The sequence below is a fragment of the Coturnix japonica genome, chromosome 27 (assembly GCF_054131305.1).
Source record: "Coturnix japonica strain WE chromosome 27, WE-NBRP24, whole genome shotgun sequence".
Taxonomy (NCBI): domain Eukaryota; kingdom Metazoa; phylum Chordata; class Aves; order Galliformes; family Phasianidae; genus Coturnix; species Coturnix japonica.
In genome coordinates, this window is record NC_140689.1 from 647,877 (window position 1) to 662,426 (window position 14,550).

Below are 14,550 nucleotides of genomic sequence, written 5' to 3' on the forward strand. Positions count from 1 at the left end.
TTTCCTGAGCATCCGCCATCTTTAGTGCTGGCAGCTTTCAATGTCAATGTTCAGCTGCACTTCGATTCTTCCCCCATTTATTTCCTTTTCCCCCCCTTTTTCCTCTATTTCCCTCTTATTTCCTCTTCATTTCCACCCTTCCTCCCCATTTTTCCTCTTTATTTCCCTTTTTACCCCTCATTTCTCCCTTTATTTCCCATTTCCTCCTTTATTTCCCCCCACTTCACCATTTCTGCCTCATTTCCGCTTCCTTTTTCCTCCTCTTCCCCCTTTATTTCCTCCCCCCCCATCCCCCATTACCCCCCATTAATTACCCCCCATTAGTTCCCCCTTGTCCCCCCATAACCCCACATTTCCACCACCCCACCCCCCCCGCCCCATATCCCAATGCCCACATCCCTCTCCCTGCCCCACGGCGCTGTATCCCCAACACAAACAACCTCCATAGCAGCTCCATGCTTTATTGCCCCTAGAACATCCCTATGGGGCTCAGACCCATTTCTATGGGGCTCAATCCCATCCTATGGGTCTCAGCTCCGTCCTATGAGTCTCAGCCCCACTTCTATGGGGCTAAATCCTTCTCCTTGCCCCCAGCCTTCCCCAGGTCCAGGAGGGAGGAGAACAGCTCCATCACGTTTTTCCTCAGCTCTTGAGCCAAAGGTCTCAGCTGCACCTCGGCACGCTCCGCATAGAGCCTATATGGGGCACAGAGGGGGTTTAAGGGGGTTATGGGGTCCCTATAGGGCCCACTCCATAGCCCAGCCCCACGTCATAGCCCCAAAGCCCAGCCCTATATCCCAGCCCCACAGCCCAGCCCCATGTCCCAGCCCCACGTCCCAGCCCTATATTCCAGCCCCACATCCCAGCCCCACATCTCAGCCCTATATCCCAGCCCCACAGCCCAGCCCCATACCCCAGCCCCATACCCCAGCCCTGTATCCCAGCCCCACACCTACTTGGCCTGCTGCTGTATCTCATCGGCTCTCAGGTGCTGGGGCAGCTCCTTGGTGATGAAGTCGCTCAGGGTCTGGAAGCGGCGGCTCAGGATGTCAGTGGGGTCGGGGGATTCTTCGCTTTGGGGTTGACTTTGGGGTACGGCCACGACCCCGACATGGAACAGACACAGCAGCAGCAGCGACGCGACCCACAGGCGGCTCATGGTGGAGGCTGGGGGTTGGGGGGTGGTGGTTGTGGGGCGCTGTGCCCTTCCCATGGGGCTGGGACCCATATTGGCACCACACAGCCCACCCCATTGCAACAGAGACACCCCATAACTCGTGTCCTACATCCCCATGGATCTATTGTGCCCCACGGCTCCATTCCACCCCACAGCCCCATCCCACCCCACAGCCCCATCTCATCCTATGATACCACCCCACACTATAGCCCTATTCCCACCCTATGGCCCCATTCCGCCCCACAGCCCCATCCCACCCTATGGCCCCATCCCACCCCACATCCCCTCACCAGATCAGCCCTGAGATCTGCTGTTTCCCTTTGAGCTCTTCGGGTCCTTTTATCCCCCATCCCATCCCCCACCCGTGGGGCAAAACTTGTGGGGCAGCGTGTGTGTAAACACCGCAGGGCTAAGGGTCACTTATGGGGTGGGAGGAACTGCCCCACCTCAGCCCCACAGCAGCTGACCCCCATGTGATGTTGGCACATAGGGGTGGCTGTTCTGCCCCATCCCCCCCCATTCAGCCCTATGGCTGCCCCTAATCATTACAGCCGCCCATAGGGTCAAAGATCGTTGTCCACCCCCTTATCACTGACCCACACCCCCCATAGGGGACAGCGCTGTTGTTTGGGGACAGTGTGTACATAGGGCGGGGGGGCGGGGGGTCAACATCTCTCTGTCCATTATGGGGGGGGGGGGGGGGGCAAATACACATTGGGACATGGGGGGACGGACATGGGGGAGGTCAATGGGGTGGGGGAGCGGGGAGGGAACAGAGGAGGCACACGGTGAGGCAATGGGGGGGGATGGAGGGAGGGGCAATGGGGGGTGTAGGAAGGGAACATGGGGGCAATCGGGGGGGATGGAGGGGGATGGGGGCAATGGAGGGGGATGGAGGGGCTATGGGGGCAATGGGGGGTTGTAGGAAGGGGACATGGAGGGACACTGAGGGCACAAAGGGGGAAATGGGGGGTGTTGGGGGGGGACACGGGGATATGAGGCCGCATGGCAGGTTTATATGGGGGCAAAATGGGGGGAGGAACTTGGAAGGCCCGGAACTATCATACATGAGGGTGAGGATTCCGAAGGGACGACTGAGCGCGGCGCGCTTCCCCTTAGACCTCAGCCAATGAGAGCGCAGCGCTGCCCACACCCAAAATGGCGGCCACCTCCTTTCCGTCGCCTCCCTTCCGCTTGAGCCAATGGGAGCGCGGCGTTGCCCGCACTCAAGATGGCGGCTCCGGTCTTGCCGTGGGCGCGGCCTAACGAATCCCTTCCGGCCGCGCTGCCCCCACCCGTCATGGCGGCGCCCACGGAGCTCGGGGGGGGCGGTCGGCGGCCGTAGGGGCCGGAATTGGGGGGGGGGGGTCGAGATGGGGAACGTGTGGGGTCACAGCGAACCACGAGCCGCGAAACGGGGCGAGAACGTGGGAAACCCGGGGAGCTTCGATGAGCTGCACCGGAACTGCAAAGGTGGGGGGGGGTAATGGGGGGCTATGGGGGGTAATGGGGGGCTATGGGGGTGGGGGGGGACAGAGGGGTAATGTGGGGCAATGGGGGCCTATGGGGGCAATGGGGGTCGTGGGAGAGTGAATGGGGGGCATTGGGGGGTATAGGGGACATAGGGGGATCTGGGGGGGCTTTGGGGATCAAGGGGTCTTTGGGGGTGTGGGGGGTAATGGGGGGTATTGGGGGGCACTGAGGGTCATTGGGGGGTTTGGGGGGGTATAGGGGGATCAATGGGGGTGTGGGGGGGAGGGGGGCTGGGGGGGCAATGGGGGTCGTGTGGGGGTGAATGGGGGTCGTGGGGGAAACCGGGGGGTCGGGGGGAAATGGGGGTCGTGGGAAATGGGGGGGGGGGGGTGGATGGGGGGCATTGGGGGCTATAGGAGGGTCAACGGGGACCTGGGGGGGCTTTGGGGGTCAAGGGGTCTTTGGAAGTGTGGGGAGCAATTGGGGGCTTTGGGGGTCATGGGGGACGCAGAGGGCCAGATTGGGGGGGGATGTGGAGCATTGGGGGGTATAGGGGGCATAGGGGGTTTGGGTGGGGGAGGGGGGCTTGGGAGATAGGGCGACAATGGGGGGCTTTGGGGGTCATGGGGGATGTGGAGGGGGCGGCTTGGGGGGGGGGGCAGTGGGGGCTATAGGGGGCATAGGGGGTGTGCGGAGGGGAGGGGAGGGGAGCTAGGGGGGTGGGGGGACAATGGGGAGCTATGGGGGTCATGGGGGACGTGGGGGGCAGTTTGGGGGGTTATGGGGGGACATTGAGGACATTGGGGGGTGTTGGTGGGCATAGGGGGTCAATGGGGGTGGGGAGGCAATGGGGGGCTTTGGGGGTCATGGGGTAATGGGGAGCTATGGGGGTCGTGAGGGGGAAGTTTGGGGGGTTACGGGGGGCATTGGAGGGTATAGGGGGACATAGAGGGATGAGTGGGAATGTGGGGGGGCATAGGGGGGCAAGGGGTCTTTCGGGGTGTGTGGGGGTCATGGTGGACGTGAGCGGGTGGATTGGGGGGGATGGGAGGCACTGGGGGGCATTGAGGGGTATGTGGGGGCATTGAGGACATTGAGAGGGTTTAGGGGGCATAGGGGGATCACTGGGGGTGTGGGGGGGAGGGGCTCAGGGAGGGGTCTTTGGGGGTGTGGGGGGCAATAGGGGGTGGATTGGGGGTCATTGAGGGCATTGGGGGGTGTTGGTGGGCATAGGGGGGTCATTGGGGTGTGGGGAGGCAATGGGGGGCTTGGGGGTCATTGGAGATGGGGGGGGCAGTTTGGAGGGTATGGGGGCAGGGGGGAGTATGGGGGGGCAAAGGGGGATCACAGGGGGTGTGAGAGGGGCAGGTGGGCTTTTGAGGTGGGGGGCAGTGGGGGGCTTTGGGGGTCAATGGGGAGGTGGGGGGGTGATTTGGGGGGGAATGGGGGCACTGGGGGGTATGGGGGGCTATAGGGGAGCATAGGGGGATCGCAGGGTTGGCGGGGCAGGGGAGGCTTTTGGGGAGCAATGGGGATGCAGGGGGGCAGATTGGGGAACATTGGTGGGTATGGGGGGGCATTGAGGTCATTGGGGGGTGTTGGTGGGCATAGGAGGATCAATGAGTGGGTGGGGGGGCTTTGGGAGGCAAGGGATCTTTGGGGGTGTGGGGGGCATTGGGGGGCTTTGGGGGTCATGGGGGACACGGGGGGGGCAGCTTGGGGGGGATGGGGACACTGGAGGGTATAGGGGGGCATAGGAGGATCAGTTGGGGTCTGGGGGGGCATTAGGGGGCAAGGGGTCTTTGGGTGTGTGTTGGGGTCGTGGGGGACGTGGGGGGGTGGATTGGGGGGAATGGGGGGCATTGGTGGGCACTGTGGGGCATTGGGGAGTATGGGGTGTTACAGGGGGATCAATGGGGGTGTGGGGAGGAGGGGGGCTTTGGGGGGGTATGGGGAGGGAATGGGAGCTTTGGGGGTCATGGGGGACGTGTGGGGGCGGCTTGGGGGGTATTGGGGGTCACTGAGGGGCATTGGGAGGTTGCGGGGGGGCATTGAGGGGGGAGGGGTTTTGGGGGCATAGGGGAATCAATGGGGGTGGGCGATGTTGAGGGTGTGGGGGGCAATGGGGGTTTTGGGGGTCATGAGGGACAGGGGGGTGGATTGGGGGGGATGGGGGGCATTGAGGGGTGTTGGGGGGCATTGGGGGTTGTGGGGTGGGTATTGAGGACACTGGGGGGGCTGTTTTGGGGGCATTGGCGGGTATAGAGGGGGTCACAGAGGTTGGGGGGGCAGTGGGGGGCTTGGGGGGTCATGGGGGATGTGGGGGTGGCAACTTGAGGGGAGCTGGGGGTCACTGAGGGGCATTGAGGGCACTGGGGGGCGTTTGGGGGCACAGGGGGGTCAGTGGGGGTGTATAGAGGGAACAGGAGCTGGGGGGGTTGAGGAAACTGAATGGGGGGCAGTTGTGGGGCGGGTTGTGGGGCAGGATGTGGGGCTGGGGGGTGGTTTGGGGTTATGGAGGGGGTTATGGGGGGCTCTCCCCACACTTTTCCTTCTCTCCCCATAGAGGTTTTCCCGCAGCAGATGGAAGGAGTGAAGCTGATCGTGAACAAAGCGCTGAGCAGCCACTTCCAGGTCTAATAGTGGGGGGGGGTCACACACACTGTGCCACCGTGACCCCCCCCACCCCATACTGACCCCCCTCGCCCCATAGGTGACCCACACGGTGCACATGAGCACACTGGGCCCCTCCAACTACCACTTCAATGCCACCTTCGTGGGGGACAAACAGCTGGGACCCACCGAGGTGAGGGGGATTAACGTGGGGGGGGGGTGATGTGGGGTGAGGGGTGAGTGTGGGGTGGTTGTAGGGCTCAGTAATGAGCCGACCTTGGGTATCCAATGGATGGCAATGGGGCTAAATAATGAGCAGACATTGGGTATCCAATGGATGGCAATGGGGCTAAATAATGAGCAGACATTGGGTATCCAATGGATGGCAATGGGGCACAGTGGGGCAATGGGGCACAGTGGGGCAGGCAGGGTTGGCCTGGGGTCCTCACCCCCCCCTCACCCCATCCCCTCCCCCCTCAAGGCGTTCCCCACGCTGGTGGGGGACATGGACAACAGCGGCAGCCTCAACGCGCAGATCCTGCACCTCGTGGCTGAGCGCATCCGCACCAAAGCGGTGTTCCAGGTGGGAGCAGGGCTGGGCTATGGGGCGGAATCTATGGGGCAGGGGGCTGGCAATGGGGCAGGGGGTGGCAATGGGGCAGTATCAATGGGGCCGGGGGGTGTCAGTGGGCCTAGGGGGGGTGGCAATGGGGAACTATCAGTGGAGCAGGGGGGTATCAGTGGGGCAGGAGAGTTGCAGTGGGGCAGGGGGGGGTGTCAGTGGGGCAGGTGGGGGTATCAATGGGGCGGAGGGTGGCAATGGGGCAGGGGGGTGGCAATGGGGCGGGGGGGGGGTGGCAATGGGGCAGGATTGACCCACTGGATCCTATTTCCCCCCTCAGACCCACCAGTCCAAGTTCGTCACCTGGCAGTTCGATGGCGAATATCGCGGGGACGACTGTACGGCCACCATCACATTGGGGAACCCTGACGTCATCGGGGGGTCTGGTACGTGGGGAGACCCCCCCCCCCCTATATTCTGCCCCATATTGGGGTGATGGAGTCAGTGTTCCCCCCCCATCCAGCCCCACGTTGGGGTCCCCGTGCACTGATCCCCCTGTCCCCGCAGTGATCCTGGTGGCCCATTTCCTGCAGAGCATCACCCCCCGGTTGGTGCTGGGGGGGGAGATGGTTTATCACCGACGGCCGGGGGAGGAAGGAGCCATCCTGACCATGGCAGGGAAATACACGGGTATGGGGGCAAAGGGTATGGGGTTATCTGAGTATGGGGTACCTGGATATGGGGGCACATGGGTATGGGGGTATCTGAGTATGGGGTACCTGGGTATGGGGGTATCTGGGTATGGGGGTATCTGAGTATGGGGTACCTGGGTATGGGGGTACCTGGGTATGGGGGCACTGGGTATGGGGGTATCTGGGCTTGGGGGTATCTGGGTATGGGGGCACTGGGTATGGGGGTAACTGGGTATGGGGGTATCTGGATATGGGGGCATCTGGGTATGGGGGTAACTGGATATGGAGACACCAGGGTATGGGGGCACGTGACACCTGGGTATGGGGGTAACTGGCACCTGGGTATGGAGGTACCTAGGTATGGGGACACTTGTGCATGGTGACCCCACACTGTCCCCAGGGATGTTCCCCCCCCGTTGCTTTGCTCCTTTTTCCAGCCTCCAAGTGGGTGGCGACGCTCAATGTGGGTTATGGTGGTGCCCATGCGAGTTACTATCACAAAGCCAACGAGCAGGTGGGAATCTGGGCCTTGGTGTGGGGTGGAACTGTGGGATCCTGGGATGGTTGGGTTGGAGGAGATCTCAAAGAGCATAAAGTGTGGGGTTACAACGTGGTTGGATCTGAAGGGGTCTCAAAGACCATAGAAGTGTGGGATTGCAGTGGGGTTGGGTTGGAAGGGGTCTTGAAGGCAATAAACTGTGGGGTCACGGTGTGGTTGGGTTTGAAGGGACCTCAGAGACCGTAGAACTTTGGTATCACAACTTAGTTGGGTTGGAAGGGACCTTAAAGACCATAGAAGTGTGGGGTCACAGCATGGTTAGGTTGGAGGAGGTCTTGAAGACCATAGAACTTTGGGGTCACAACGTAGATGGGTTGGAAGGGACCTTAAAGATCATAGAAGTCTGGGGTCACAGTATGGTTGGATTAGAAGAGACCTCAGAGACCATAGAACTTTGGGGTCACAGTGTGGTTGGGTTGGAAGGACCCCAACCCCTCTTATCCCCACACCCCACCTCCCGCTCGTGCCCCCCAGGTGCAGGTTGGGGTGGAGCTGGAAGCCAACACGCGGCTGCAGGACACCACCTTCGCCTTTGGGTACCAGCTCAACCTGCCGCAGGCCAACGTCGTCTTCAGAGGTGAGCGATGGGCTGCCCCTACATCCCCCCCATGACCCTCCATGACTCCATGACTTACACCTGCCCCCCATCTCCCCCATGAAGGGCTCCTGGACAGTAACTGGAGCGTGGGGGCGGTGCTGGAGAAGAAGCTGCCCCCCCTGCCCGTCACGTTGGCTCTGGGCGCTTTCCTCAACCATTGGAAGAACCGATTCCACTGCGGCTTCAGCGTCATCGTGGGCTGAGGGCCGGCATCCGCCACTGCTCAGGGAGCCACAGTGCCACAGGGGAACCTGTCACCTCACCCCAGCCCCACACGTCACCTTGCCCCATAGCCGAGATGGGGCCGGGGGCCGTCAGCACCGGGGGACGCTGTGACAGCGCCGGGAGGATCCTTGGGTTGAGCGTTGGCCAACCCGCTCCCATCCAACCCGGCCCAGCGCTGCTCTGCCTCAGTTTCCCCCCAGCCCCACATTGGCCACGCGGGGAAGGGGCTGGAAACGCCCCATGGAGTGCACCCACGGAGCCCGGATAAATAAAAGAGCTTTACTCTGCCCTGTAAAGTGCGACGGAGCCCGCGGGGATGGGGGGGCTCAGCTGATGATCTCGGAGAGCAGCGGCGTCATGGAGGACAGGTCCTGGATGTGCAGGATCTGCCTCGTGTTCTCCATCTTCAGCGTCTGCAGCTCCGTCAGCAGCAGCAGCAGTTTGGCATAGAGGAACCTGGGCAACAGAGAACCCATGGGGTGACCCACAGTGATGGGGGCATCAGATGGGACCATGGGTGGTGTTGGGGACCACGTGGTGGTGTTGGAGTTGGGAACCACGTGTGGTGTTGGGGGTGACCATGTGGAGTTGGGGACCATTTGTGGCATTGGAGACCACGTGTGAGATTGGAGAGCATGTGTGGCATTGTGGATGACCACATGTGGCATTTGGGACCACGTGTGGCATTGGAGATGACCCATAGAGTTGGGGACCACATGGCATTGGGGGCCATGCGTGGCATTGGGGATGACCACATGGAGTTGGGGACCATGAGTGGCACTGGGGACCACATCTGGTGTTGGGGATGACCCATAGAGTTGGGGATGGCTTATGGCATTGGGGACCACGTGTGATGTTGGGGATGACCCATGGAGCTGGGTACCACGTGTGGTACTGGGGATGACCACGTGGAACTGGGGACCATGGGTGGCATTGGGGACCACACCTGGTGTTGGGGATGACCCATAGTGTAGGGGATGACCACATGTGGCATTTGGGACCATTTGTGGCATTGGAGAACATGTGTAGGGCTGGGGATGGCTCATGGCATTGGGGACTACATGTGGTGTTGAGGATGACCACATGGAGTTGGGGACCATTTGTGGCATTGAGGACCACATCTGGTGCTGGGGATGACCCATGGAGCTGGGTACCATGTGTGGTGTTGGGGGTGACCATGTGGAGTTGGGGGACATGAGTGGCATTGGGGACTACATCTGGTATTGGAGATGACACGTAGTGTTGGGGTCTACGGGTGGTGTTGGGGATGACTACGTGGATTTGGGGACCATGTGTGGTGTTGGAGTTGGGATACATACATGGTGTTGGGGGTGATAACGTAGATTGGGGACCATGGGTGGCATTGGGGACCACATCTGGTGTCGGGGATGATCACGTGTGGCATTTGGGACCATGTGTGGCATTGGGGATGACCCATGGAGTTGGGGACCACATGTGGTGTTAAGGATGACCACATATGGCATTGGGGACCACGGGTGGCATTGGGGATGACCACGTGGGGTTGGGGACCAATGCATGGTGTTGGGGACCATGGGTGGTGTTGGAGATGACCACGTGGATTTGGGGACCATTTTTGGCACTGGAGACCATGCCTGGCATTGGGGATGACCACATGTGATGTTGGGGCTGACCCACGGATCTGGGGCCCACACGTTGGCCTCGTTGGCCATGGCACCTACCTGCCCTCAGGCATGGGGTGCCGATGGTCGATGTAGCTCTTGAGGGTGAGGGCCACCTTCTCCTGCAGCTGGTCAATGAAATCCCTCTGGGTGACGCTGGCGTGGTCTGGGGGACGAGGGGCGGCCATCAGGGAGGAGACCAAGGGGGCAGCCCCACATTGACCCCTATATCCCCTACCTGGAGAGAAGAGCAGCATGGCCACCAGCAGCACGTACTCGGCCTCGTGCAGCCGCAACTTCTTCAGGCTGATGTGGAATTTGAGCAGTGGCTCCAGGTAGATCTGCTGGAATCCGGCTATGGGGATCAATGGGGATCAGTGGGGATCAATGAGTCGGGATGGGGACACGGCCGCCCCCTGTGCCCCACGTCGGTGCTGACCCAGAGCTCCATCCTTGATGGTGAAGCAGTGCTGCCCGCACTCCCACGCGTTGGTCTCCTCGTTGAACACCGTGTTGAACTGGATCTGGCAGATCCCCAACGTGGCGCCTTTGAGCAGCGAGATCTGGTCATCGATGGGCAGCCCCCTACAAGGGACAAGACATGGGGGGTGGGGATGGGGCAACGGGGGGGATGGCAAAGCAATGGGGGATGGCACCATGTTGGGGATGGCATTGGGTTGGGGGATGGCATCGTGTTGAGGGTTGGCATTGAGTTGGGGAATGGCACAGTGTTATAGCATTGAGTTGGGGGATGGCATTAAGTTGAGGGATGGCATTGAATTGGAGAATAGCACTCAGCTGAGGATGGCATTGAGTTGAGGATTGGCATCAAACTGGGGGATGGCACAGTGTTATGGCATTGACTTGGGGGCTGGGATTGAGTTGAGCAATGGCACGGGGTTATGGCATCGTGTTGGGGGTTGGAATTGAGTTGGGGGATTGCACTGAGTTGGAGAATGGCATTGAGTTGGGGTTGGCATTGGGTTGGGAGTTGGCACAGTGTTATGGCATCATGTCAGGGGATGGCATTGAGCTTGGGGAGGGCATTGAGTTGGGGTCTGGCATTGAGTTGAGGGATGGCAAGGTGTTATGGCATCATGTTGGGGGATGGCATTGAGTTGGGGGATGGCGTTGTGTTGAGGGTTGGCATTGAGTTGGGGGATGGCATTGAGTTGGGGGATGGCATTGAATTGGAGGAAAGACATTGAGTTGGGGATGGCACCGACTGGGGGATGTCACCACGTTGGGGACTGACACCATGTTGAGTTATGGCATCATGTTGGGGGATGGCATTGAGCTGGGAGATGTCACGGTGTTATATCATTGAGTTGGGGACTGGCATTGAGTTGGGGGATGGCATTGAGTTGGGGATTGGCACGTTGTTATGGCATCAAGTTGGGTGCTGGTGTTGAGCTGTAGAGTGGTACTGAGTTGGGGGATGGCACGGTGTTATAGCATTGAGTTGGGGGCTGGCATTGAGTTGGGGGATGGCACGGTGTTATGGCTTTGTGTTGAGGGATGGCACTAAGTTGGGGCTGTCAGGTAGTTCTGGCCACCCTTCCAATGCTCTCACCTGAAGGCCGGGATCTCCTTGGCGAACTTGATGACCTGCTGGATCATGAAGGTGCTGAGATCCGCAAAGTGGGGTAGAATGGAGAAGACATCGGGCAGCACGTCCTCATCCACACAGGGACACGAGGGGACGGTGGGGCCAGGGGGGCTCTGGGAACAGGGGCCGGGGATGCAGAGCCGCACTGCGGGCTGGGGAAAGAGATGGGATCAGTGCCATAGTGAGACCCAATACAACAGGGACCCAATAAACAGGGACCCAACACAACATTGACCCAACACCAACATGGACCCAATACAACAGGGACCCAACACCAACACTGACCCAACACAACATGGACCCAACACCCACCCTGCCCCTTTCCCACCCACCTGGTAGTGCTGGAACTGGGAGAAGCTGGAGTCGAACGTTCTCTGGTGGGCGCTGATGAGGATCCCGATCAGCTCCTGCTGCTCCGCCGTCAGCCCACCTGGATGCGCCAACCTGCGCTGCAGCCGCAGGGCACGACGACGGCACAGCGCCTCCTCCGACATGATCACTGGGACCAGGAAGGAACCAGTATGGCACCAGTATGGTACCAGTATGGAACCAGTATGGAACCAGTATGGCACCAGTATGGCACCAGTATGGAACCAGTATGGAACCAGTATGGCACCAGTATGGAACCAGTATGGAACCAGTATGGAACCAGTATGGCACTAGTATGGTACCAGTATGGAACCAACATGGCACCAGTATGGGACCAGTATGGCACCAGTATGGCACCCAGTATAGAACCAGTATGGCACCAGTATGGCACCAGTATGGTACCACTATGGAACCAGTATGGTGCCAGTATGGAACCAGTATAACACCCAGTATGGCACCAGTATAACACCCAGTATGGCACCAGTAATGCACAGCACTGCTGTCCCCCCTAGTATCACCCTATGTCACCCTATGTCACCCTATACCTTCAGGTTGCTCCCCTTCCATCCCACCTTGGGATGCTCCTCTGGGTCCCTCCCATTATCTCTTCTTGGCCCCCCTTTGTGTCCCCCCACTGCCCCTTATCCCTTCTTGGTCTTGTACAACCTGACTCCCCCAAATGCCCTCTGTACGTCCACCACTGTCACCTTTAGGACCTCCTGATGTCCTTTGGGGTCTCCCTAATGTCCTATTAGTGTCCATTCAATAGTCCCATCCAGACTTCCCATTGTTCCCCCACATTCCCTATCTAGGTCTCCTAAAGCCCCTCCATGCCCCATCTCAGTCCCCCCAACGCCCCACTCCCATCCCCCATCACCCCTTCCACCCTCACACCCCACATCCCCTCTCATCCCCCCTGTCTCCCACCCCATCATCCCCTTCTGTCCATACTCACCCCCTCCTCTCCCCCCATACCCCCCCTCTGCCCCATAGCGTCACTCACTGTCCTTCCTCATCCCCACGTCCAGGCACTTCTGCAGCCGGCAGGCCTGGCACTGCCTGCGCTTGGCCTTAGTTATGGGGCAGCTCCGGGCAAAGGGGCAGGTGAAGTGCACGCCCTTAAGGATGGAACGCCTGGGGGGGTGTGGGGATGTGGGTCAGGGGGACACGGGGTTATGGGGCACGGGGATGTGAGAACATGGATATGTGGGGCTGTGGGGTCAGGGGGATTAGAAGGATGGGGGATATGGGGACATCAGGGTATGGGTCAGGGGGACATGGGGTTATGGGGTATGGGGACATGAGAACATGGGTATGTGGAGCTTTGGGGTCAGGGGGACTGGAGGGGTGTGAGGATATGGGATCATCAGGATATGGGTCAGGGGGGCATGGGGACATGGGTCTACAGGTCAGGGGGATGGAGGGGTGTGGGATGGGGGTGACATGAGGATGTGGAGATGGGGATATGGGACATGGAGTTGGAGACATGGGATGAGGACAGAGGTGGGGACATGGGGATGGGGGACATGGGGACATTATGGGGCAGAGGGACATGGGGGCACAGCTGAGCTCTGTGTCCCCAATGGGGAGAGCAGGGCACTGCCCCAGCCCTTCCTCTTGTCCCCCCTCCGGCCCCCTTCCATCCCCCATCCCATCCCATCCCATCCCCATTCTATTCCATCCCATCCCATCCCATCCCATCCCATCCCATCCCATCCCATCCCATCCCATCCCATCCCACCCCCTCAGCCCCATCCCATCCCAATCTATGCATTCTCAGCCCACCTCCTCTATTCCATTCTACTTCATCCCATCTCCCCCATCCTATCCCATCCCACTCCATCCCACCCCCTTCCATCTCCCATCCCATCTCCACCCCATCCCAATCCACCTCATCCCCCCGTCCCATCCCACCTGAAGAACCCTTTACACCCTTCGCAGCTCATCACATGGAAGTGGTACCCGGTTGCTCTGTCCCCACACACGGCGCAAACCTTCGGTTCCTCGGGGACATCGGGGACATCGGGGACATTGGTCCCACACTGCAGCACGGCGCTGTCTGTGTCCGAGGGGCTGCACAGGGACATGGCTGGGGACAGGGATGGGGACATCAGGGGGGACACACAGGGATGGGGCCAATAGGGACAGGGACAAGTGCTGTGGTGACAACAGGGATGGTGCCACCATGGATGGGGCCATCAGGGGGTGGTGACATCATGGATGGGTCCATAAGGGACAGTGCCATCTGCTATGATGCCGCCAGCTATGGGATGGTGACATCAACTATGGGATGGTGACATCAGCTATGGGGACAGTATCCCACCAGGAGACAGTGCCATCACAGATGGGGCCATCAGGGGCTGGTGACACTTGGGGATGGGTCCAAAAGGGACAGTGCCACCTGCTATGGTGACACCAGGGGATGGTGACACCAGGACAGTGCCATCAGGGGGTGGGGACACCAGGGACAGTGCAACCAGCTGTGGGATGGGGCCACGATGGGGACAGTGCCACCATGGATGGGGCCATCAGGGGGTGGTGACATCAGGGGATGGGTCCAGCAGGGACAGCACCCCCATAGACAGCGCCATAAGGGGCTGGTGTCACCATAGATGGTGCCACCAGGGGGAGGGGACCTCGATGGGGACATCACCTGCAGGGCAGTGTGAGCCATTAACAGCGTCCCCTCCGTGTCCAAATGACACCGAATTCCCACAGCCCCACAGCGAGCCAGCCCCACACATTGACCCATAAGGAGAAGGGGGGGGAGCCCTCCGGTACCTGGTAGTGTCAGCTCTATGGCTGTTGTGTCCCCTCTGTGGTTGTGGTGTCCCCTCTATGATCGTGTCCCCTCTAATGTCCCCACGTTGTGGGGTTTGTCCCCGTTCTCCCTTTGGTTTCCGTCCCCCCAACGTGGCCTCGTGGAGTTTGAACTTTGAACTTGAGCTGAGGGAGGAGCCGGGATGGGTGGAACCTGGAGACAGGGAGAACATGGGGCTGAATGGGGACGGGATGGGGACAGAGGGGGGAGGG

At 60.3% G+C, this 14,550-nt stretch overlaps 3 protein-coding genes across 7 annotated transcripts; 1 reads left to right on the forward strand and 2 right to left on the reverse strand.

Moving 5' to 3' along the window:
- Nucleotides 1-445: 445 nt before the first annotated feature.
- Nucleotides 446-1,496, reverse strand: APOA2 (apolipoprotein A2). Its single transcript, XM_085524689.1, has 3 exons — nucleotides 1,468-1,496; nucleotides 957-1,167; nucleotides 446-695 (listed from the first exon to the last, which is right to left on the reverse strand). The coding sequence occupies exons 2-3, from the start codon at nucleotides 1,157-1,159 to the stop codon at nucleotides 563-565; spliced, it is 336 nt and encodes a 111-aa protein (XP_085380815.1). The 5' UTR covers nucleotides 1,160-1,167; nucleotides 1,468-1,496; the 3' UTR covers nucleotides 446-562.
- Nucleotides 1,497-2,464: 968 nt separating this feature from the next.
- TOMM40L (translocase of outer mitochondrial membrane 40 like) lies at nucleotides 2,465-8,195 on the forward strand. Of its 2 annotated transcripts, none has more exons than XM_085524688.1 (9): nucleotides 2,465-2,650; nucleotides 5,217-5,284; nucleotides 5,364-5,456; nucleotides 5,745-5,846; nucleotides 6,166-6,271; nucleotides 6,393-6,515; nucleotides 6,918-7,031; nucleotides 7,551-7,653; nucleotides 7,738-8,195. In XM_085524688.1, the coding sequence occupies exons 1-9, from the start codon at nucleotides 2,551-2,553 to the stop codon at nucleotides 7,751-7,753; spliced, it is 825 nt and encodes a 274-aa protein (XP_085380814.1). In that variant the 5' UTR covers nucleotides 2,465-2,550; the 3' UTR covers nucleotides 7,754-8,195. The 2 variants fall into 2 exon arrangements, with proteins under 2 accessions (XP_085380814.1, XP_085380813.1); XM_085524687.1 differs by having other exon boundaries at nucleotides 6,955-7,031.
- NR1I3 (nuclear receptor subfamily 1 group I member 3) lies at nucleotides 8,165-14,436 on the reverse strand. 4 transcript variants are annotated; one of them, XM_085524302.1, is made up of 9 exons: nucleotides 14,299-14,436; nucleotides 13,432-13,606; nucleotides 12,521-12,651; nucleotides 11,481-11,647; nucleotides 11,113-11,300; nucleotides 9,979-10,124; nucleotides 9,778-9,894; nucleotides 9,600-9,667; nucleotides 8,165-8,355 (listed from the first exon to the last, which is right to left on the reverse strand). In XM_085524302.1, the coding sequence occupies exons 2-8, from the start codon at nucleotides 13,602-13,604 to the stop codon at nucleotides 9,606-9,608; spliced, it is 984 nt and encodes a 327-aa protein (XP_085380428.1). In that variant the 5' UTR covers nucleotides 13,605-13,606; nucleotides 14,299-14,436; the 3' UTR covers nucleotides 8,165-8,355; nucleotides 9,600-9,605.
- Between the last annotated feature and the right edge of the window lie 114 nt (nucleotides 14,437-14,550).